General features: G+C 37.0%; 1 protein-coding gene across 13 annotated transcripts in view; it reads right to left on the bottom strand.

Annotated features, from left to right (window-relative positions):
• Positions 1-25,680, bottom strand: part of ERC1 (ELKS/RAB6-interacting/CAST family member 1) — a 281,305-nt gene that overhangs the window by 192,645 nt on the left and 62,980 nt on the right. For 7 of the 13 annotated variants that reach the window (XR_011902606.1, XR_011902608.1, XR_011902609.1 and 4 more), the window contains exons 4-6: positions 11,346-11,420; positions 9,186-9,341; positions 5,318-5,485 (exon numbers count right to left, since the gene is read on the bottom strand). Coding sequence is in view for 8 of the 13 variants with exons in the window: in XM_072326475.1 (XP_072182576.1) it covers positions 5,318-5,485; positions 9,186-9,341; positions 11,346-11,420 (399 nt within the window). In the remaining 5 variants the exon portion in view is untranslated. Of the gene's footprint in view, positions 1-5,317; positions 5,486-7,427; positions 7,512-9,185; positions 9,342-11,345; positions 11,421-25,680 lie in introns of all 13 variants that reach the window. The other 6 variants (XR_011902605.1, XR_011902607.1, XM_072326455.1 and 3 more) reach the window with 1 other exon arrangement.

Below are 25,680 nucleotides of genomic sequence, written 5' to 3'. Positions count from 1 at the left end.
ACATGATTAATAGTAAAGCCAATAATCATTTTCATTCATACTTGAAGGGAAACTGAAAATCTCTCTCACAGACAAATCCACAGAGTCTCAGCACTTGCATTACAAAATATTCAAGATACTCCAGATGCCTGCAGTATTAAGAGAACACAGAACATCAGCAAACAGAAGTTTATCCACAAAAGCTTTCCATTTTCTGATTGATTATTCTCTTTGAACTCTATATTAGCTTACGGTTTGGAGCAAATTGCATTCCTGGCTTTATTTGTGTGAGGTCTCTGCCTAGGAAACCACAGAAAACACTTTCTGGAATATTTTCAAAGGCTGGCAGGACACACAGTCATTACCTTAACACTCTTCCTGGCAGAACACTGCACTTGTTTATTCATGTCAACTCAGTTTATGTATGGCATCCTCCCACAATGACAAGAATTGAGGGCTCTTGGAGTCAGGTGATGCCAATTTCAACAAAGTCAGCTTAAGATTTTCTCTGCGCTTGGAAACAACTGGGCAAACAGCTACTGAGGTGCTGATGCACCTTCTCCTGACTTCTGTGTCTTGGATGGCATTGCCTTAACATAGGGTTAACCTAATTGCTTTCACAGTAATGGTGTGCCATGCCTTTATGCATGGCACCAAAGTCTCACAGCAAAGCTAATACATCTGCTAGTCCTTCACTTAACAATATGCTTGCTAACTTTGCCTGCACATACCACCCCATTTCTCATGAAGCTTTAGTAAAACAAGCACATCAGTTACCACCTTCAACACAACAGCCTTTCTAGGAACAACAGGTAGCTCTTCTCATCCAGGTACCATACATAAGATTTTTCAATTTCTTCACTGTAACAAGTATGTATGAAAAATCGTGTTGTGAATCACTGATCTGCCTTCACAGAATTTACCAGTAGCGGTAAATTATACTCTGTAACTGTTCCTAATCTATACAGCCATACACTCAGCATAGGGAATTCTGAATTTCCAAGAAAAAACAGAACATCAATAACCCCAATAACTACCACAGTTAGCATAAGTAATGATATAATATTTAAACTACATTTATTCTTAAGCCCTCTAAAACATTACCAGTTAATAGCTTAGGGACATCATTAAAACCTTCAAGAGGTCCACAGTGAGTTTCAGAATTCACTGATGAGCTTGAGATGACAGGGCTTAGGTTCCACATATATTTTTTCCTCATTTTAACCATCATCTCTAGCGTGCTGTAGCAATCAGGCTATTATTATGATAATGATAATTAGCAGTAAGGTTTATGATATTGTCAGTAATGTCTAGAAAAAAACAATACTTTATTCCCAAGATTGATTGATTTTTCTGTCTAGTTTGAGTCACCTGCACAAACAATGTCATAACCATTTGTTTAGATCCACAAACAACACCATGCTCTGTTCACACAGATCAGAAGGTACAATCTTCCATACCTTTTATCCAGAGCCTGATTTCTCCCTAGTGGCAAAACACTTATTTATTCTCTGTTGCTACCTCTACACTACTGCCAGCAAAAAGAACAGACAATATCAGCTGTGAAACATGCTAAGAGCTTGCTATGAGTTCCAACAAGGGTCAGCTATTTTTAAGACAGATGTTAAAGTGAATACAGAAATAATTAAGAAATGCACAGGAGATGATGGAAACTGCGTTTAGTGTGTGGGGTGAAATGGTACTTTTATGTTACTGTAAATATCGCTGTGTGAAGTATCAAAAACCTGGAACCACATTTTAAAAAGAATAATTTCTGTGACATCCTATGACTGTGACAAATTAGAAACACAAATTGAGTTGTTTCCCTGATAGCATGGTCAATAGTTAAAAACAGTGTAGGGTATTAAATACTTAAACACAGACAGCTCAGTTTTGTGAACTGAGAAAGTTTGCAGGTGTCAAAAGAGATCTTGTTAGAGACACCCAACTCCCATTAATATGCTCCTCCGTGGTTTGGGAGTTACTATAGTTTCTAAATGCCAGTAAAAGCCCCAGGAAAGAAAGGTATATAGTGCATTTTGTATTCTAATAAAACATTCAAAGAAAATAACATTGTTCCTGATAACTTAATGTTTGTTTGTTTGTTTGTTTACTGAATATAAACCTGAATTTACCATATCAAATAGACCAATTACAGTATCATGGCGAGCAGCATATAAAACAGAAAATTCTCACTGTTGAATCTAACCACTCACTGAAGCCACGTACCAGACAGCACTGAAATAAGCAGAAGAGCTCACGTAGGCATAATGCAAACTTCATATGGAAAAACATCAAAATAAATATTTGATTGTTTTATTTACAAAAGGATTGCACACATTTAGAGCTATTTTTCAAGTTTCCCTCACAAATTGAAAAGTTAACCACAATATCCTCCCCACCCAATAGCCCTAAAGATAAACATTTCACAAATAAGATGCTGTTTTTTGTAGTTGTGGTAATGGCAGGTGTCAGATCCATTTTTGATACACTTGCTGTGGGTAGGCATGGAAATGCCTACCTTTTTGGTGCTTTATTAAAGGAAAAACAAAAAGGCTTATGAAACCATGCACTTTTCTCTCAAAAAGTATATCTTAAAATGACTGTAAAATATCCCTCCCTTATGAAGATCTCTGACAATACATGGAAGAAAATGTATCTCTTTTATTCCTTCCAACATTCTCCAGGCATCTAGAGAGAAGCTCTGGAGATATTTTAACACCAGCCAGTGTCGTCAAGATAGAGTGAGATCAAGCAAGATCTCATGCTCCTATCCTATTTCTAGCAAAAAATATTCTATAGAAAGATAAGCATTGCTTTAAGAAAGAATTGTCCCACAGGATCCAACAAGCATCTTAATGATGCAGCTTATGACTATATTTCCAACTTATGCTTGAGAGGGTCACTTGTGGAGACGTAAGAAAGGTAAGTGAGTAAGATGATGAGGTTGGATATTAGGAAGAATTTCTTTACCGAAAGGGTGGTTAGGTACTGGAATAGGCTCCCCAGGGAGGTGGTTGAATCGCCATCCCTGGATGTGTTTAAGAGCCGTTTGGATGTGGTACTCAGGGATATGATTTAGCAGAGGTTTTTTAGAGATGGGGTACTGGTTAGGCTGTTGTTGGACTTGATGATCTTCAAGGTCTTTTCCAACCTGGGTAATTCTATGATTCTATGATTCTATGATTCTATGATTAAATTGTCGAGTTTTCTGTCAAGAATATCCAAGTATGAAAAAGATGTGATTGTCTTCCAAAAAGCATAAATATCTTGTTGGAATTACATAAAAATTCTCAGAAGCACAAATAGGTAATTCTAAATATTCAGCTTCACTCTGATACAATGAAATACCCTGATGAATCAAAGGCACTTTGTATGTGTTTGTATGTGTTGCTACATTTCACTATGGAAAATGCACTGGACTGTATTTGAACTACTTTTCCAGAGAAAATACACCATTCATAGCTCTATAATCCACTTAATCTATCAGAGAAGCATCATGCTGAAACAGTTTTGTTAATGTTTTAACTCCATAGCAACTATTTACTGAAAGACAAAGACAGGAAGACAGACCAAAAATTATCTTTCCCTGTTAGTGTAGATGTTGTGTTACAGTTATAATATCTGGAAGGAAACAATATGAATAACCTAACAGTAAAAAAGTAGAAAACCTCACTGTCTCTCCTTTCAGGCACATTGTATTATTAAGAGAGACATGTCATGTTTCAGAAATAGAGTGAAATGATTTGCTTTTGCAATGATAATCTCACTTGGAAGAAATCAGCAAATATTTTCAGTGATTGTTTAGTTAATATTACAAATCAGAGAATAGCATGAAATGATTTTTACATTAAAAAGAAACAGCTACCATGCCCTTCAGCTAAAGAAAAATCAAAACGTCTTGAATAGCTATCAAGAGAAAATCCCAAGGTTATCTAACAATGTCTTTTTGTTTTTAAATGTTTTGTTTAAATTACACAGTGTGTTTCTAGCTTTGTAAGTTTGTCACAATACTGATTTAATACTTCCATATTACTTGCAATCAATTTAACGGATGAAAAGCTGCAATTTTTAATTACTTTTTTTAACCTAATATCTACTTCCACATTCGGTCATCCCAAATTATTTGCCTGTCTCACAGTGTCTGTTAATATAACCAAGCTTAAACACAGTTTTCATTTTCAACTTGTGCTTAAACTGTAATATCACTGCCTTTGCTTCTGATCTGGAGATGACCCTGCGGATCCTCTCTGCATTGGTTCCCTAATTCAATTATGTTTAATAGCTAAATATACTCTCTCTCCCTGTAAGCCTTACTTCACTTGGTCTTCCATGGTTATGCCTACACCCCTACTGCATTAAAGGAGATGTCATTTCAGTCTCTACCTAAATCTGAGAACAATCAGAAAAGTGTTCTTACATCACAAGGTATTTTCTGTGTAATTTGATTTCTGTAGGTGGTTAAGGCCATGTACACTCTCACAGTCACTGAACATGGCCGAAGGAAATCTGAACAAGGGTAAAAGATTCAAATAAATTCTCTCACATTCTCTAACATGGAATCTTTCTACCAGTGTCAGCCACAAACTTTCTGTGTGCTTATTTTATAGTTTGTCTTTTTGCTTGTTTAGCTGTAGCAATTCAGATTGTTTTTTGATGCATGACTGCCATCTTTTGGGCTCCTCCTAACACTACAGTTTCCCATGGCAGAAGACAGAAATGCAGTCTTCACACACATCAAACTTGTTCGTCAAGAATATCCAGTAGCAATAAATGCATATGCTAAACTTATTGTCCATTCGATACACAAAAATATAGCTATGTCTTACATAATATGCAAATTTATTAACCATTTGTTATAACAGTTTTGAAAACATTTTTCCTTTTTCTTGGCATATGCAATGAAACAGGAAAATGCCCACCATCTCAGGTGTAAGTGCAGGCTTATGTGCAAGAATTCCTGTACACGCTGACAGTAGTAGTAAAGCCACAGCAAGCTGCATTCAGTTTTTTTCCTCTTTTCTACCTACAAAGTCATTGAAAATAAATCCCCCTTGCTCAGGCTTCCAATTCAGATGTACATACGAACAATATTACTGAATTATGTTGTACAAATGTGTATTTATCCCTAGAAACGTGTGTGCACTTACACACGTTTCTTTACCCTCAGTTCTTGTCCAAGAGAAACTAAGCATACAAGCAAAAAACCCAGTGTGCACAGAGCAAGCAATAGCAAACCATTATGGGATTGTATAATTGAAACAGGAAGAGAAAAAAAATTATGCTTTTTATCTCTTGCTGTATGGAAAGTCATTAAGTGCACAACTGCCTGTTTTACCTCTGTCTGCAGAATGGCAGCTCTCTGCTCTTTAGCTGTAAGAGACTCTTTCAGAACTTCAATATGTTGCTTGCTGTCAGAGAACTGATTCGTGAGGGTCTCCAGCTTTGTCTGCAAGGCTAGCAACTCTGTGTCTTTGCGTGACAGCTCCTGTTTCACCTGACCAATCTGAAAAAGAAAGAAAAGATGCAGAAAGGAAAAGATAATCAACAATTTTTACCTTTGCAACAACAAAAAGATAAATTTCCGTAACTAACAACAAACAGCAGGATACCCTCAGAATTTTAAAGCCTTCAGTTATCTTAAACGGAAGGCCAGCAAAAATTTGTGTCATAAGCAGAAGGTACAAGGAAAAACAGGGGGAGTGATAACATTAACAGTTAAGAAAGATTCATTTCAACAAAATCAATCTTAATCATTTTTCAAAGTACTGACCCAAATCAGTTAGCAGGGAGTTTTTAACTTCATGAAGAAAAACCGTACCAGGAATGTATTCCTACCCTGTAGGTATCAGAAGAGATATCTAGAGGCTTCTCTTGTATATTATATAGCAAAGATGGACATCTCTCCAAAAAACTACAGTTTTTCCACTTTTTAACTTCAACACCTTTGTGACACTAAAGAATTACAGCACACTAATCCCAAAAGCGTTAATGTTCAATGCTATAAATGTCATAAACCAAAAAAATACTGTCCAAGTCATTAACAATTTTGGGGAATGTGTCAAGAACATAATTAAACTAACATAAGCTACAAATAATCAGAATAATTAGAAGTCTTGGGTAAACGTGTTTTTATCTTGACAACACTGTATTAGTAATGGGCTACATTCTTCAGCAAAGACTAATAAAAGGGTATGAAAAGATTTCATCAAGGACTATAGTGTGTTCTGCTGTGAAATGGAATATGGAAGCAGGAGGGAGGTAGAAGGAATAAGGAGAATTAGTTTAGAGAACTGCTAGGTAGCTTACCTTTCACTTAATTCAGACGTAACAAGATTTTTTTTCATACTTTTTACTAAAAGCAAATATGCCCACAGAATGAATTCAACATTCATTTAAACAAGATACAAAACTATTGGCGGTAGCAGGGCTATTTCTGCCATCAGCTACTGACCAATGCAACCAGCGGTGCAGTACTCCTAGGTACTGCAGAATAACTGGGATGATGTAAACTGCTTACTGTTAACTATGGATATATATTTTAATTTTATCAGAGAAACCTTATAAACTTTAGATGACACACACTTTTTCAATTACTAGGTAGCACAAATTATATCTTTAAGCCAGTTTGCTCCTCCTTTAAAAGAACAATCTCTCTGTGGGATGGGCCATCTTAGAAGAGATGTTTACCCTAACTACTAGTGTTTTGACAGAATTTCCTAATCTGAACCAAACCACATTCCTTTACATTAAAAATCCCAGATAATACGGCCAGGTAATTCTTTTTAGAAAGCTATTTCAGAGAAGTAAATTCACACTGCCAATGTGCTCAAGCTCTCTAGAAAGAATGCAGTGGAATACAATCCAAGTTGCAAAGGAAGTTTAGGCAGCATTAAGAGCTCACATCTCTCTTCTCCTTGTGACAACACGACCACTCAGCAAATGCACTATTTTGACAGTAAAATTAGTGCAAAGATAAATTCATGCTGCTAAAATAAAACAATCAGTTTTTAGGAATTGTTCAGCTTCTGACTTCCATTTTCCTGTGAAAAAAACGTTAGGAAGGTTCAGCACATGATTTTGAGACATTATCAAATTATTTTTATCCTACTAGGGAAAGTAAGTCTCTTTGAAAGTCTGGCACCACAATGGATGCTGAATACTTATAAAATCTGCTACAAAGAGGAGGATATCTTACTGCTAAGAATTAATCATACCATTACAAAGAAAGTAAGAAAAAAACCATAAACATTCACTTGAAGAGTGATGTTATGGACACCAGACCCATGTGAACCAAAGGCAGCTATAGGGTCGAGCAGGCTGTTAGTTCTATGGTTATACAAAGTTGTAAAGAAGGTAAGAGAAGAAAAGTTACCCCAAAAGCAAGAGAGCTAGAAAGCCCCAGTGCATGGCCACTGCACACAAAAGATAAATCTTACGGCAGAGACCTCGGCCTGGAGACCAGCCACTCTTTTTTTCAGGTCCTCCCCTTGAACCTCTTTGGCACTTAGCTCTTCCTTCAGTTGCTCTACCTGTCACGACATTGTTGTGCTTTTAAATATTTATCATTTACCATCTTCTGCTTAGCCTCTTGCAACCAAGTAACTAAAAGTGACAAAGAACTGAAAAAAAGCATCAACTCTGGTCACTCATTTTCTCTTCCACTCTTCATTAAACCTTCTAAATGTTCTATGTCTCTGTGATTTCATGTAGGCTGCCAGACAAACATTTGATTATGAAACAAAAAATGCATAGTTACGGTTATGTTTATATAGGTCAAATATTGGGTACTTCACCCAACAGTTTTCAAACTCGAAAACATGTGGAAAGGTAAAGGGAGATTTTGCAATATAGGAGAAAAAAAATTAATGGTCAATATACACTCACAGTTGAGTATAAAATACAGTATTGGTAAGAAAAAAAAGAAAGAAAAACATAAATTTTGTACACTTAGAAAACAGAGCTGGACAAGATGTTCAGGCACAGTAAACAGAAGAGACCCAGAAAATATCAGAGTAGCTGATAAATATACAGGAGCAGATGGAGAGGAGAAGGAGAAATACGAGTATTGCTAACCATGGAAGAATAAAGGAAAGAAAGAAGGAAAGAAAGAAAGAAAAAAGGGATAGAAAGAAAACTGTCTCTCCATTCCCAATTTGGAACTAGCAACCCTTCAGTTCCTAGAGGCAACGCAGTGGGATAAAAAAAAACTAAGTGTACAAGAACGGATGTGGCTATTTTTAAAGAAACCAGCAAGTGGCAGAAACACATACTTAGTACATGCTTCTATTTTAGGTCAAATAATACTTTTTCAAGAAACTTCCTCCAGCATTCTTTTTTGAGATAAGTAACTTCAAGCAGGACAAATCCAATAGATTAGAATCACTCATGATGTGGAGAAAATTTCAGCTTCCTGTTTCAGAGTCTTGCGCACTGCTTTTACAAAGTATGCACAAGGTAACTAAGGAAAGCAGAACTACTGGAAACATACCTACATTTACTGTACTAGATGGCCTAGATGTTAGGCTTCACTAATAAACACTTTGAGAGAAACAAAGAAGGACATGACATCTGCCTATTGTACAATTTCAGCTGTACACTGACAATACACTAAGTCTGTATTTGTTTTTTTGCCTGAGGACCAACATATCTCACTGGCATATTTGTCCTGAGACACAAATAACCCCAAGTATATAAATTAATGTTGATATGACCACTGTCGTAGAATCTACTCACACTGTCTCCACTAGTAGAAGGGGAGTGTAATGGAAAGTGATTATACTGACTTGATGTTCTTAGTCTTGGTGTAATAAACCATAATATACTCAAGGGGTGACAAAAAGAAGCATACTTTTTTCAGTAGGCTACATTTTAAAGGATAAAACCTGTAACTATGATGGATCATCAACATTCTATAGATGAACACAAAATACTTCCGGTATAAAAGGAAGTTACAAATGCAGCAGTAAATGTAGAATTTGGGTCACTGTCTCTATTGAACCACTATATTCAAATTGGAATTTTAAATTCTTCTTAATATTTAAGTTATTTTAGTGTCTACAGAGTAATAGACATATAAACTCTATTTGCCAGCGCTAGAATGGGAACCAATATCCTAAGTAATTTCCATAAGTGAATATGAAGATTTATCTCATTTCTTCACTATGGCTCATTTTATGTTACTACTGCCACTGCTTATTCAATACCTTATTTTTCATGAATTTGGAATGACTACGGTACACCTCCATTTGCTTCATTTCTTCTTCACGCTCCTCTGTGCTCAGAGCTCCATTTGACTTCAACATCTGAATCTCCTCTTCCAAATCCCGGAGGCCACGCTCCATGGAAGATATTTTTGAATCCTGAAAAGGATTAGAAGAGACAGATAGTAATACACAGTTAGATGTTTTGGTAATATACCACAAGAGCAATAAATGAAACAATCTGTTGGACATGTATCCATCCTTGAAATTTTCTCAAGTCCTCACATAAATCAATCTATATTTATCTATATATAGATCTATATATTTGCATGGCACCTGGCTGGGCGCACAAAGACTCATTTTTCAATATTTTTTTAATACCTTTCAAGGAAAGCAAGAGTTTAGTACTGGAAGGGAACATGGCTAGGGGCAGGGACACAGCATACAAAGAATAAATAAAGGACTATGAGAAAAGGTTGCCTTGTAATGCTAAGTCCAGCATAAAACAGAGAAATTTAATTCTAACTGAATGAGCAGCAAAACATGACTGCAAATATGGCAGGAAAAAAATAGTTTGTGCTACTAGTAACTTGAGTGAGGTCATAAACAGAGTACAAAAAAAGCATCTTAAGCAAGGCAGAGCAGCAACAATCTAATTCTGAGTGATAAAGTAGCAGAGATTCTTGAAGTGTTCTGGATAAAACACACAAAATATAAAATATTTCCATTGCTAAAATATATACACCTGGAACAATGGGAAAGTTTACCTAACATTATCCTCATGGTTTTAAAGAATCAACAGAAATTTTCAATCTACTTTCTTTATTATCTCTTTAGAAGTATTATGTGTTAGGAAAGCTGAAATAGATCAATTCAGGACAAAGAGCTCCATGCATACTTTTTACATGTGTGTGCATTTATGAAATGCTATCTTTAGAGCAGTCTTCCCTTTTCTTCCTTTTTTCTTTATATACATATATATTTATATTTGGTTTTCCAAAATATTTCGTTTTCCTTGAAATACTGATTGAATTTGAAGTTATTCTCCATTTTTTCCCTACAGACCAATTCTTCATCATATTTTTTGATAATCAAAATACAGCAGAATAAAAGCATGAAAGTCCTTTATATGTAAGTTTTTATCTATGAGTTAACATTGTTCTAACAGACCACTATAAAGATGTAGTTTGATCTCCTGCTTAATTTTTGATGCTTAAGTTAAAATTGGTAAAGCAGACTTTCACAACAAAAAAAACCATACAGCACTATGTTATAATTTACAACAGTATTCAATTTCAGCCCTCACGTCATTTCCAAGAAATACCTGTGTTTCCTTTTAGATCATAAGACTGCTTATTATTACCAGATGGTCAGTTAGTTTTCATTGCTGTGGACCATAAAGAAGAATAACAAAAGGAAGACAGTAGAAGAAAGGCTCCAGAGTAAAAAGATGAGAAATGACTACAGAAAATACTGAGATGGAACAGAATGAGTTGGAAGGGAAAAAAAGGATAGAAAACAACAAGAACAGAAAAAGGGACAGATAGAGAAGGAGGGAGAAAAGGAGGGCATGATAATGGAAGAGAACAGTTTGCAAAGACAGCGTCCAATTTTTAACTGCATTTGCCCAGACCTTGTGTTTGATGTACTTTATGGATGATCCAATAAGAAATACAATTACACAGTCCACTTGCAGCTGAGCTTTTGGCAAATAGCCACTGCTCCATTAGATACCTGAATTAATAGCTGAAGAATTCAATCACAAATTCATCCAGGAAAGTTAGGTTTAGGATGGCATACAGACACCTCTCCAGTTATACAAGCTGCTCTTTAAGTGGATGCTGCGGTTGGAAATTGCTAACATCGTTGATAGACAAAAAGCAAAAAAAGTGGCATTTCAAAGGTTGATACTTCAAAAAGAAAGCAACCCATATCATCACAAAGACCTAACAATCCATCATACCATTCTTGTAAATACAATGGACTCAGACTAACTGAAAGGAATATATATATACACACACGTACACACACACACACGTTGTTTGTGGTTATTTTTTAATTAGGAGATTGACAGAAGAATAAGGCATTTGGAGCAGTCTATTTTTGTACAAAAACCCATTTCACAAAGAATATTCTCTCCTGCTGGCTATATGCAATGTTTACCTTCATCTCAATAACAGTTTGCAGAGCCTTTGTCTTGGCTGAGTCAGGAGCATTTTCAAACCGTCGATGCATCTCCTATGTGAGGAGAAAACAAAGAAAAAGTTAGCCTAAAGGTATTTAGCCCCATTTATCAAATACAAACAAAATTAGTACAACCTTCTCTTTGTAACATGCGGCATAATTTAGCAGCTTCCTGAAGTTACTAGTTCGTATATTTTGTTTTATGATCTCTTACATGAAAAGAAAAGGATATACAAAAGCTCTTTCGATAGAAACACCATCTCAATGGAATAGACACAAAAGAAACTGCATATTTGACCATCCGCTTCCTCAAAATAAACTGAGGAAAAGGTAGCTGAATATACTAAAATAAAGCTATCATTTGCTTGGTAATCTAAACTGTTACTATTAAGTTAACTGTTGTTGAATTAATCTAAACTATTTGTATATTCTCACAGAAGGCATACATGTCAATTATTTAACTAGGTGTATACTGAAAACAATAATGCTGCAGTTTCAACAAGCTATAGAGTGTAGCTGGTAACTTTTAAAACCTTTTTACCCCGTAGCAGCAACATTTAATGATGTATGATGAAAATCTTTCTCCACTGGAGCTAGAACATAGCTTAAAGCACAAAACTGAATATCATCTTGATCTAGAAGATCGGAGCACGCAAACAGGAGGTTAGAAATGTCCATGGGATATTTCCATTTATGAGAATTTATAGAACTAGCATGTTTCAGAGAGCTCTCAAAGGAATAAAATGGAAAAATACTAAAAAGCTAAAATAGCTTTTTCTCTCATATAAAGTAGGTACATATTTCAAACCAAACAAGTGCAAATACAGGAGAAACAATAAATACTACTTCATTGTTTTGTCAAAATATTATTCTTACATCAACACTAATATTAAATGTAGGCACATTAATACATTTAGAATGTATTATATGAATTAAGAGTATATAAGAGTTCACACATTCACCAAACAGTGTATTGTTGAAGAAATATTCAGATACTTTACTGCTCTGCAACAACAGTCTTGTAGTTTCTGATTAACTCTCAAGTTCACTATGTCTGTCCTTAAAGTGAGCAGCAACACTTGAACAAGAAAGAAAATGACCTCTAACTATTCCTCAGAAGAGACTCACATGCTCCCCACATATAGCTGGAATAATACAAGTATAGTTACATATCGTTGGAATAGTACAAGTATACCTGTAAATAGATAGCCTAGAGAGTATCTAAGAAAAGACACACCAACTCTGAGGCCTACACTCAAGATGGATACCCTTCTTCACCCTTCTGAGCTTGAAAAAAAAGGATCTCATTCTGAATTGCAAGAACATTCACTGAATTCAGAAAGTTTTGTCTCCTTGAAACATTAGTTGAACAACCATCAAAACACTTACTGTAGAAGAAAATATAAAAGGTTGATAATAGAACAGAAATACAAACAATTCCTCTGGACTTTTAGGAAATGAGAAATAAAAAAGAAAAAAAAATAATAATATGCCAAAAATCTGTTTTGAATAATATACTTTTTAGCAGTGCATTTGTACACTAAATGGTTTCCAGTTGTGAAGTCACCTGGGAATAAACAAGGAGCTAGTACTGTGGGAATGCAATAGGTGGAACACCAACACCTGAACAGCGTGTTTCTAAAGGCATGCTGAAACAAGACTGTCTCCTTCCCACATTGCATGGTAATTTCCCAAACAGAAAACCCTTCTTCTAAGCTTTTTCATTAGAAAATCCTGTATCTCCACCGTCTGAAGTAATGCTTTGCGCTTCAACAAAGGAAACGTCCTACTTCTATCATCTTTAATAACTCCACTGTGATTTGGGTGAATTATAACCTGCTAAAAAACAACACCTCTCAACCGCACAATAAGGACATGACTTTGGAAGCATGCCTATGATTCTGAAGGGTCTGAAAACAGGGCTACAGTCACACCAAACCTCCCTAGAACAGAAATCTAAGTGCGGCTGCTGGAGGAACATTGTGCAGAAACATCTTTAATTGTGAAATGTAGATTTTGCACTTATCTGTGTGGCAGAACACAGTGATATTAACATATCACTGACATTCAGGTGCTATTATGGACACACACCTCATAGATGGTTGATAATTAGTACTTTAATCTTCATAACAGGACTCTACATAGTAATTCAATCACAGGGCAATGCCCAGATATTGTGATCAGAAAAATACAATCCTTCCAACCAATCCTTCACTCCTTGTGAGTTATCTGTTCTGATAAGTAATTAAACACTCTTTCTTTCTTCTGCTTCCAAATCAAACTTATACTATAACAAGGGGTATATATTTTTAATATTTTGCATGTCCAAGGATTTCTTTATTAAAAAAACAAATAAATAGCAAAACAAAACAAATCAAAAATCCAACATTAAAACAAAAAGAAAATAAAAAATAAGCTACTTGTTCCCACGTCACCTGACATATGCATGCCTCTCACTGTTACTTACTGTTATGGTTCAAATATACACTGTGATTCTTTTTCAATTAGCCAACGGGAAAACCTAGCCGCCAGTTATTATGACTGTGTTGTCAAGAAAATTGAAGAATGCTGGATTTTCAAATTTGTTCCAAGTTTTTTGTTTAATACCACGTTATTACAAGATAATGGAGTAAATTGTTTTACATGAACAGAAAAAAGATTTATTTGGAGTGATACCTTATTACCCTTCTGGCACTAACGCTACCTCTACAGGTGTGCGCCAACTTCGTGTGTCTACATCTTAAGAAGGATGTTGTTATAATGAAGAGAGTCCAAAGAATGACTGCAAGAACATAATCTGTCTTCAGAAAAAAATAAAAACAAAACTAATTATGATGCAACTTGCTCACAAACTTGAAAATGACTACAAAGGCAACAAAGATTCAAAATGGATAATTCTGGCCAAACTATGAGATTCAACAGCTGGAAACTGAAGGCTAGAAATAATCAGAAGGTTTAAACAATGTAGCTGTCATAACCACATCTGAGTTTAGCACTTCAACATTATCAATTTTTAATTAAGAATAGCTATTTTCCTTTGAAAACAGTCTACTTCAAACAAGACAGAAGTGAAAGGTATGTACCTTTTTGCCTTGCATTTGCCAAGTAGGTCTGCAATGTAGCACTCTATCTGTGAGAAACAATACCATAACTTTCTATCCAGCATAATTACATACAACTGCATATCAACTGTCCTAAGAACATTAGATATGTAAAGTATATTTGTGATGAAGTAAATTCCATGCATCTTAAATATTGGCAAATTATCTTTTTTTCTATTATTTTTTCCTGACAAAAAAGTGCCAAAATAATTGGAAATCAAATATCAGAGTTAAGAATTGAGGAAGTCCTCAATACTGGGTAGTATCAGCACCACGCCTAAAAACTATTAGTATAGACACATGCATATTAACAAAGGAAGGAATTTAATCACAACCTTTTCTTCCTGAATTACATGATCGTATCATTCATGGCAACTCCCTCAGTTCCGTATCTGATTTTGCAGTGGTTTTGGAAGAAGCACAAAGGTGCACTTAAAACGAATTTTAAGAGAGTCGGTTTTATGCTTAAAAACACAACTTATCTTCTAGTAGCATCACAAGACAAGCACTTCCCAAATGCAGAGGAGAACATCTTCTATTTCCTGCAGAATCTACTTATCAGACAGCATATCATATGGATAATGAAGGAGAAAATTTTTTTGAAGTAGACTCTCTTTTGTACATAAATTTCTTCTTAAAGAGTGATATAAACAATGTGATTACAGTTAAAAACTTAGCTGATCGCTCGGGAAATAACTTGTACTTTTCAATCTTAACTGGCCTAGTCATTACTTGATATTAATTTATTTTCTCTACAGGATCTTTGCATTATTCAGTGGACAAGACACTTGTTTTTATTCTTCAATCTGTAGTCCAGGCCTAACTCTGAGAACATGATACCTTTTGTACTTAAAGCTTCGTTCCTCAGGTAGCTTTTCTGTCAACCTTTCATTTCTAAGTCTTTGAAAGAATTCAGCAACCCAGTACCTACTAATTACAGTGAAATGCAAATGTTATAAAACAAAGAATATTTTCCATGAGCATACTTCAGTATTAGCATAAGGAAGAATTGTTAAATTAAGAAGTGATTTAATGTTACAAATGGATCTATAATTCTGTACAAAGGCAAATTACACCTGACTAACTTGATTTTCCTCCACAACGAGATGGCTGACTGTGTGGGCAAGCAGTGAGCGGTAGATGTTGTGTATCTTGATTGCACTGAGGTCTTTGACATGGCCTCCAAAGATCCTTGTAGCCAAATCAGAAACAGTTTGGATATGTGTTTCATAAGGAACACGGAAAAGCATCTGGACTGACAAACTGAGAGTGTAGTTATCAGCAACAGTAAGTCCAGTGGGTAGCTGCTTACTCCCAGTAACCTTCAGAGGCCAGTACCATGGCTGATACCACTCAGTGCCTCTATTAACAATCCAGGGTATGGAACAGATTGCTCTTTCAGAAGGTTTGTAGATTATGTGACATTTGCAGAAGTCATGAATTGGTTGCTGATGGCAATTGCATCCTGGGCTGTATAAGACTATACACACCAGGAGAAGGCAAGGAATTATTTCACTAAATGGCTCTTATGAGATCTCTCCTGGACCACTGTACCCAATCTTGGCCACCCCAGTGCAAGGAAGACATTGAAAAGCTGAGGAGAGTCCAACAGACAGTCACCAAGATGGACAGTGTCTAGAGTACATGATGTCAGAGGATAGGATGAGAATACAGGGTTTGTTCAGCTGCAGAGAAAAGGCTTGGGGGGAATCTTAGTGCTGTCTAAAGCTATCTAATTGGACACTGCAGAGAAGACAAAGAAAAATTCTTTACGGAAGTGTGCAGCAGAAGTATGAGAGCCAACAGCAAGAGATGCAGCAGAATAAGTTCTGACTTACAAAATGGAAAAACATAAATTAGAAGAGCAATCACACACTGGAAGAGAAGCCCAGAGAGGCTGTGGAATCCCCATTAGTTTAGAGGCCAAAATTGAGCATTGCATGCGACACTGAGGTTGCATGAAGTGACTTCTCAAGAACTCTTTCAATCTGCTTGACTCTGTAACTGTGCAGAATACAAATATTTCTACTAACTGGGACCAGACACTGATTGAAGTATCAAAGTTGTTTACATTCAGGATTTTTATGAATATTTTTCAGAAACTCATCAAAAACTGTAACATTAACGCTTACTTTAGCAACACATAAAATTGAATTAAAAAAAAAAACAAAACAACAAACCAACATAATATGGAACAAAAATCATCTATAACACATCTGATTACTGTCCAAGTTCTCTTACTAAAAATACAGTTACAGAAATCTAGAATCTATAATAATCATGCTAGCTCCTTCCTTGCTTCCCCATTTCCAATTTGTCTCACTTCCTGTATTTGTGAACATAATCAATGTAATTCCCTGAGACATAAATCGATCATATTAATAATGAGCATAAATTTGAAAGATGTGCTGGAAATTCTACACAGATGAGTAACAGATGGTGCCAGCTGCTTTGAAGCTCAGTTACTCCTAGTTATTCATCTCCACGCTTTGCAATTCTATGACAGTTCAACCAGTGATTCCAAAATCCAACCAAGAACTCAAGCATTAGGACACAGAAGATTTCTTTACAAAGGCATCATATGAACTGAAAACTGAACCACGCATCCTCGTTCATCTCTATGATCAGATCAGCAGGAATTAAAAGCAAAATCCCATAAAACTCCAGCATAAGATTAAAAATGAGAGAGACCAATTCAAACTAACTTATTAGTTCAATATGTCGAAATCTGACAAGAGAAGTGTGAATTCCAAAAGCAAAGCAAAAGTTGATTAAAAATTGAAATCCTGTTTGTTCAGAATATTATTTACTTATGTGCTAAGAATACTTAATTCATTCCTTTTATTCCTTTTATTTTAGGAGCAACAAGCATATATTTTCTATTTGTTTCCTAAATTAGCTTCCAAATTTAAGTGGCATTTTTCAAATTCTGCTTTTATACTTTCTGATGCTACAAAGCTTCAAGTTTTCAGATACAAAGCTCCACAAATATCACCCCTGCTGAAGAAAGGTGAGGGATAACGTTAACGCAGACAAAGAAAACATACTTGAAGATGTAATTGGTCAATAACGTTATGTAAGACATATTGACCAGCAAGACCTTCAAATTGAACAAAATATCAAAAGACATCAAACCTTAATTATTTAAACTTATTAACCCCAGCCAGGTTTCCGTCACTGCAACTGTTTTAGATGGCTTTTAAAATCTCACTTCAAGGGGACAGAAGTACTGAAGTGAACTTAGTTACAACTTTTGCCTTGTTTAAGTACAAAAAATACCCAATAAAACTTATTGAAGCTGAATTTTTGTGGATTATTTTGCATTGATGAGATCACAACTATTACACAGAAAAATATACCACCAACCAGACACTCTCATAGATGACTGTAGCTCTGCTTTTGCTATTCGCTTAAAACCTATCCATAATAAAATAATTGCTGAACAAAGCAGGAATTTTACTTAACTAATTAGAAAGATGTCCCACACTACAATGGCAACCAATTCTCAAGAAGCACGTCTTATTTATGTTGCAAAATCCTGGAACGGGGATAGAAGTGTTCTTTGAGATCACTCTAATTGCTCTAATTAAAATTTCTAAATCCTTCTTCAAGTCTGGAGCAGAAAAGAGTAAGAACTGCAACACTTGCGTGGAAAAAGAACTTCTTTGCAAAACTTGTCACACTTAATTAAAATCTGGTCAGCTAAGGCAAACAACCTGTCTTTTCATGAAGCACTATAAAATGGCAACATCACTCTTCAGCAGTACTCCAATGGCATGTTTAGATGGCATAGCTTACCCTCCTCCCAGAGCTTCATGCTGCTCCCGTTTTGCTGTGTCAGTATCAGGTTAGGTAATACAAAGCCAAGTCAACTACAGCTATATTATAGCCTTATGCCTCTGCTTTCTGGAGCAGTGGAGATGCCAAGAATGGGTAGTCACAGAAATTTTGTGTTCGTTCCCATAATAAAGTAAGCACTGTTTGATTCAAAATAGCCACAAATAAGGATCAGTCCTTGTAATAAGGCCATGCTAGATAACTGTTATACACTTCACAAACAGGACTTTGTTTGCTTGCCATTTCAATACACAGTAAAGATGAAAACAAATAATAGCTTTTTTCTGCCATAACCTCTTTCCTTAAGCTCCTTTTAAATGAGTGCCCCTATGAACAATCCATTTCAGTGATTGCTTTATATACAAAACCACCCTTTATCTGTTAAGCACTATATTCCTAACTCCTCAATTCAGTTCTGAACTTGGTTGTATTAGAAGAACAGGACGGGAATAACAGTTCAGATTTTTCCTACATTTTCTAATTTTTGTTTGTCGAGTGAAGCTGTTTCCTTCTGTATGATGCCTTATGTTGTCACTCTCATCCTTATGCTGACATCTCAAAGAACACCACCCTGCCTCACATTCAATGTCCACTTGGCCTCAAAATTTGAGCCAACCACTCCCTTCCCACAGGAGAATACCAATTCCATCACCATTTAACTTCAAGGAGCAAGGACCTGCAGCTTAAACTGAGGGAAAAGGGAGAAACGTACACTTGTGAGGCCCCATCTGCAGTACTGCGGCCAGGTCTGGGGTCCCCAATACAGGAAGGATATGGAGTTCTTGGAGTGGGTCCAAAGGAGGGCCACTAAGATAAATGATCAGAGGGCTGGAGCACTTCTCCTATGAGGAAAGGTTGAGGGAACTGGACTTGTTTAGCTTAGAGATGTCACTGCGGTCTTCCAGTACTTGAAGGGAGCGTATAAACAGGAGAGGGAACACCTGTTTATGAGGGTGGACAGTGATAGGACAACCCAGGCCATTCTATGATTCTACGCAGCCTCTTGGACAGCAAATTAATCTGATCCAAGTCATTTGTAGGGCATGCATATCCTTCATTGTAAGTATGTGCTAGAATTTTCACAGAGGAAGAGAAACTAGCACTGTACACAACTTCTGCATCTTCTCAGGATAAGCCAAAGGTCAGGGGAATGTGCTATCAGGACTCTGAATGCATGTTATACAAAACATTATAGGCTCAAAGCCTTCAGAGGAGTAACAGATAGATACCAACAAGCACAGTGACCAATGGAAAGAGAATCTTGGGGAACTTTCCTTCATACATCCTCCTCAGTTCTCAGGAGAGAAGACATCATCTAAAGGTATCACTGTCTGGGCATAAGGAATACAGTGACATGTCAGTACATTTTGGAGATTCCAGTTAGCATATGCCATCACAAAGATATATTTGGCTTGTAGTATATACATGCCCAGTATCAATCCAGAGATGAACAGTTATCAGATTAACCACTGTTGAAAGGTTGGTGTTGATATCCCCAGTGAAAAAGTAAGAAAATGGGACAACATCGCTGAAGTTTACTGTATCTGACAATAATATACACTGAGCAGCTTATTTTTGTTCCCCCTGGGTAGAACAAATACAGATGGTTCTGTTTTTATCCTTACTTCAAGGCAGATGGGAAATTTGGCCTATTTTTTTTTTTTTCCTTCTCCAAAAACTCAAGAAGTTACCTCTTTATTGAATATGACATCATTAGTGCATAATCTCAGGCCTTTGTTCAGATATGCATATTCTTAAAGACAGATGGTAAAGAAGAATTCAAAAGAGAAAGGATTAATTAAGTTGGTGTGATGATGATGGACTGTCCTTATCAAGTAGCTTGACCACAGTACTCTAACACCAGGCATGGATGCAATGACAGCCATGCTAATGTTTTGTGCACCTATTACTGTGCATAGTAGAGAAAAATATATTTCCACCCAGTTCATCTAACATTTTGGAAGGAGAGGGGGGGATGTCAAAAAGAGCACAGCAAGTCTTGTTATCTTTAGAGCTATGTGCTGTCACTGCCACCACTGATAATTCCGCAGCAGGTGAGTGTGGAACAATGAAATGGCAGTTAATGTCACTCATGAGTTATTCTGGAAGTTGTAAGTCTAGCTGCTGGATTTCATCAAGTATTTTTTGCTGGTATGATAATAATCCCATATCTGAAAGTTTGGTCTAGAATACCAACAGTAATATGAAGAATTTTCACTAAGACTTAAGAAGGGGTATTCAAAATAGACTTCTTTTTATATGCTCTGAAGCTTAAGCTTGTTTTCTGCAGTGGAGGAATATGGAATGCAATGCAATCACACTGTCATCTGCTGAAGCCACTGCATGCAGATCCATGTCTGTGCCCAGATGTTCAATAAGACATTTTTCATTTTTTGTGCTCATAAGGGATTGCCCTCTCTATCAGTGCATTGCCAAACACATCCTACTTTATGCTGGATACCAGATCTTTCCTATGAAGAAGTACAGAAAGATTATTTGAATTGCCCACAATTCAGGAAAACATCTGGGGAAAGTCCAACAGGGTCAAATTGATAGAGACACATCAATCACACTACCTAGAGGAAAATCAATTTCATAACCTTTCAATAAACTGAGACAGTGCCCTGGGATATTATCAAAGATATGCAATATCTTCCATATGAGGCACACCTAAGAAGCAAATGACTTTTCAGCCTGCAAAAGGAGAGAACATGGAAAGGATATGATCTAAAATCACAGTTGGCACAATAGTACCAGTAGTGATCACCTGTTCACTGTTTTCTGGAGCAAGAATCAAATGAGATACTGGGACGTAGGTTCAAACCAAAAAGAAAAGAGGCATGTTCTTCCTGTTGCAGACAACAGGCCTGTAGAACCACTAACAAGATGATGCCACAGGTGCAGAAATTTACATGGGCTGGACAAGACCCTGACAAAGTACTTGGATGGTAGATTCATGGAAATTACTAAATTGACAAATCACAAGAAGATCAGGAAATTCCTGAGTTGTATATAATTTGGAATATAGGGCAGTATTACAGGGAAGTACCATGTTTGCCCTGTTCTTATCCTTTCCCAGGTGCCTGTGTATGGCTGCTATTTGAAACAGAATACTGAATGAAAGGGATATCCAGTAAGCTTTTCTCTAGTTATAAATGTGGAGATCTCAGACTTGTGATTCTGTTAAGAACTAACCTTTCTTTGGAAATCAGTGCAATCTTTAGTTCAATCTCAGTAACACAAGAAACTAATTAATTTATGATTACTTTTTAAGGTCAGACTGCTGGCCACAGCACCTGCACCACCTGAGACACCATCTGATGTCCTTCAGTCTCAACATCATCTTCTGCATTAGAATCATAGAATCACCAAGGTCAGAAAAGACCTAAAAGATAATCCAATCCAACCGTTCACCTATTACCAATAGCTCCCACTAAACCATGTCCCTCAACATAACATCCAGTCTTTCCTTGAACAAAGTAAGTGTTACAAGTAAGCTTCAAAGCTGAAAAATAGAGGAATATATTTTCCTTACAAATATAGGTTTTTATTATTATTCCTAGCAAATACTTTAAACAAAAGTTTAATATACTTAGAAATAGCAACCATGGATTCTGACATCTCAGAACACGCTTTGGTTAATATGGCCAAAAACTTCTACCGAAGCTTCTCTCAGTTTTTCTGATGTGTTAAGAGTATGAAGTATCCTCAAATCTCATGAAAATCCATTTGCAATTTTACTGTCTCCTTTAAGAGCTTTAAGAAGAGTTTAGCAAGTCTCCAGATACTGGGTATACCAGCTGTAGAACAACCAATTAAATAGATAGCTTTCTTCAAGGCAACTCAAAAAATTGTGTAGTTAGTATTTGGAGTAGCCAAGGGCTAAACTAAGCTAATAATGTAGAAACACGGATAAACACGTAACAGAAGATTAGGTAAGGAGGGTGATATGGACACACCTTAAAGGATTTGCACAGGGACCCTTTCCCACACAAGTGTGGCACAGTGACTGACATTTGAAAAGCCATGGCAGTCAGGTGTAGTCCCTGGTGACTGGAAAAAAGACAACATCACACCCATTTTTAAGAAGAGTAAAAAGGATGACCCAGGAACTACCAACCTGTCAGTCTCACATCTGTGCTGGGAAAGATCATGGAGCAGATCCTCCTGGAAGCTGTGCTAAGGCACATGAAAGACAGGGAGGTAATACGGGAGAACGAGAGTAGCTTCACCAAGGGGAAATCCTGCTTGACCAACTTAGTGGCCTTCTCTGATGATGTCACTGCAGCAACAGACAAGTGAAAAGCTACTGATGTCCTCTACCTGGACTTCAGTAAGGCCTTTATCATGGTACCCCAAATATCCTTCTCTCCAAATTGGAAGGATGTGGATTTGATGGGTGCGCTGTTCGATGAATGAGGAACTGACTGCAGGACTGAACCCAGAGAACAGCGGTCAAAGGCTTCATTGTCTGGATGGAGATCAGTAACATGTGGTGTCCCCTCAGGGGTCAGTGCTGGGACCGATACTCTTTAATATCTTCATTGATGACATTGACAGTAAGATTGAGTGCACCCTCAGCAAGTTTGCAGATGAAACCAATATGTGCGGATACACCTGAGAGAAGGGATGCAGGCCCCAGACAGGCTTGAGCAGTGGGCCCAGGAGTAGCTCATGAGGTTGAACAAAGTCAACTGAGAGGTCTAGCACCTGGGTCATGGCAATTCCCATTACCAGCACAAGCTGGGGAATGAAAGGATGGAGCACAACCCTGCCAAAAAGGACCTGGAGGTACTGGTGGATGGGAAGCTGGATATGAGCCAGCAATGTGCCCTTGCAGCCCAGAAAGCCAGTTGTATTGTGATCTGCACCCAAAGACACATGGCCAGTAGGATGACAGAGGTGATTCCCTGCTGTGCACTGGTGAGGACTCACCTGGAGCACTGCATCTGGATGTGCAGCCCTCAGTACAGGAAAGTCATGGACCTACTGAGAGAGCATGTTCAGAGATAAAACACCTTCCCTATGAGGACAGGCTGAGAGAGCTGGGGCTGTCCATCCTGGAGAAGAGAAGGCTCCAAGGTGACCTGACAGCACCCTTTCAAGTATCTAAAGAGAAGCTACAAGAAAGAAGGGGACAGACACTTCAGCGAGGTCTGCAATGACAGGATAAAGGGAAATGGTTTTAAATTAAAAAAGAATGGATTTAGGTTGGATATAAGGACGAAGTCTTTTACAAGGAGGTATGGCACTGGAACAGGTTGCCCAGAGATGTGGTAGAAGCTCTGTCCCTGAAGTCATTCAAGGCAAGGCTGGATCAGGCTCTGAGCAACCTGATTTAGCTGTGAATGTCTCTGTTCGTTGCAGGGGAGTTGGACAAAATGACCTTTATGAGTCCCTTCCAACACTACGATTTCTAGGATTCTATGACAGTGAACGAGATCCTATAGGGCAGAGCAACTCTGTGCCTAAGAACTCTTTAAATTTACTTGCCCGATTTTACTGGCCTGAGTTAATAATCTTGGTTCAGCTGCAGTCGGCTATAGTTTTGCAATATCCCCTGATTTTCTCCAGCCTTCTGGACACCCGTGCATGAGACTGTATTCTTGTACTAACAAGCTTGAGTTTAGTCAGCATGGTCAATTCCACACAGAGATTATTTGGCATCTCTCACATGACATCATGTCTCCGAGGCTACTGGGGTGCTCAGCTTCAAGGCTGAATTCCACACTGTATCAGCAGCTTGAGCTACTAGTCACAGCATACCCACTTTATCCTACTCAGTGCATTAGAAGGAGACAGCAAAGAGCAATTAGTTTTAAAATACAATAGATAAACAGCATTTGCACTTTCAAAAATCAATAGTAATCTCTACCTTCCACAAGAAGTGTAATTTTAGTGTAAATGCTAAGATTTAAATGATTGATGATTTCCAGACATTTGAAAATGAAGCAAGAATTCTTCTTGCTCAACACCTACTCATCATTACACAGAAACAAAAGAAATTGCATTCCTAAAAAATTACACAGTTCCTGCCAGCTTCTCATTTAAGTCGCCGGACTTAAAACAGAAATAAATGTGGCCATTTGGGGCTCTTCCTGAAATAGATACAAGAATTGGAACAGAATTATCATTGGTCGCTAAATAAAGGAAAAATCGTAGTGTAGAAACTCTGGAATCATATTATCTTCACTTCAGACACTCAAGAGATTACTGCTCTAAAAAAAATAAATCTGGCCTAAATCTGGCTCAGAAATGCAATGGGCTCTTGTTTTCTTATATAAATGTTTACAAGAGCACAAGTACAATGGGTTGGGCAACAGAAAACATAAGTAAGAGGTACGAGGAGGTATTTATTTGCTGCAAATGCTCATTTCCAAAATCTCTTTGCAAGACCTCACTTCCTTCTTGTTGTTTTTTTTTTGAGAGGGGGCTTAAGTTTTAGTATGTCCAGCTTCAAAACAATGTTGAATCATGTAGTAGACATACAATGCATAAAATAAGACATTAGTTTCACACAAACGTTACACATACACATACAGTTATCAATTCACACATTCAATCCAGAAACGGACATTAAATAACCTTAACAGAAAATCTTACCATTAATGAATACATATACAAAGCATACTGAATTACTCGTTATTTAGAAGTTAATATTGGAATACTTTAGAAGGTCAGTTGACTAGAATTAGAAAATGCACTTAATGTCAAGGAAATTAAAGGCGCTGTCTACCACACAACTCATTTATTTTCCTTTATTTTTCCAAGATACTCATATTACCTGTAGCCTAAAATTTGTAGTAATTAATTTTGGATAGCTAGTTGTGTGGAATGCCTGCCCTCATAGTCCTATGCTATGAAACAGATATAACATCTTTTCTCTTTTCAGAGGAGTGGGGAAAAGGTTTGCAGTGTTTGCTGCAGTGTCCCTTTAAGTAATCTTTTTTTTGGCTGTGCATCCAGGGCAGCTAATAGTTTTATCAAATACCCTTCTCAGCAAGATGACTGTTTCCATGGAAACCGTAGAGCAATCATCCATTACTCCTGCAAAGATTTCTCTCAGCTCTCTCCTAAATACAGGTAGCTACTTTCTCTCAAATCAAAACAGAATGGAGGAATACATTTTACAGACCATGTAACAGTTCATCTCCAGAGTGTAACACCAGGGTGATGGGGAAAGTGGGACACAAGGTAAAACACCCCAGAAACCACATGCAAGAAAGGCAAAGAAATTTTAAGAAAGGGACAAACTCTGTTAAATCTGCCATGTAAAACACAGCTTGTAGAAGGATGGAAAAGTCTTTCCTTGTAAATATGAAATCAGAGATTTCAAGATCAAGGATCAGAGTTGAACCCAGAGCTTGGTCACATAC

The sequence above is a fragment of the Excalfactoria chinensis genome, chromosome 1 (genome assembly GCF_039878825.1).
Source record: "Excalfactoria chinensis isolate bCotChi1 chromosome 1, bCotChi1.hap2, whole genome shotgun sequence".
Classification (NCBI taxonomy): domain Eukaryota; kingdom Metazoa; phylum Chordata; class Aves; order Galliformes; family Phasianidae; genus Excalfactoria; species Excalfactoria chinensis.
This window is presented reverse-complemented; position numbering and strand designations above follow the sequence as displayed.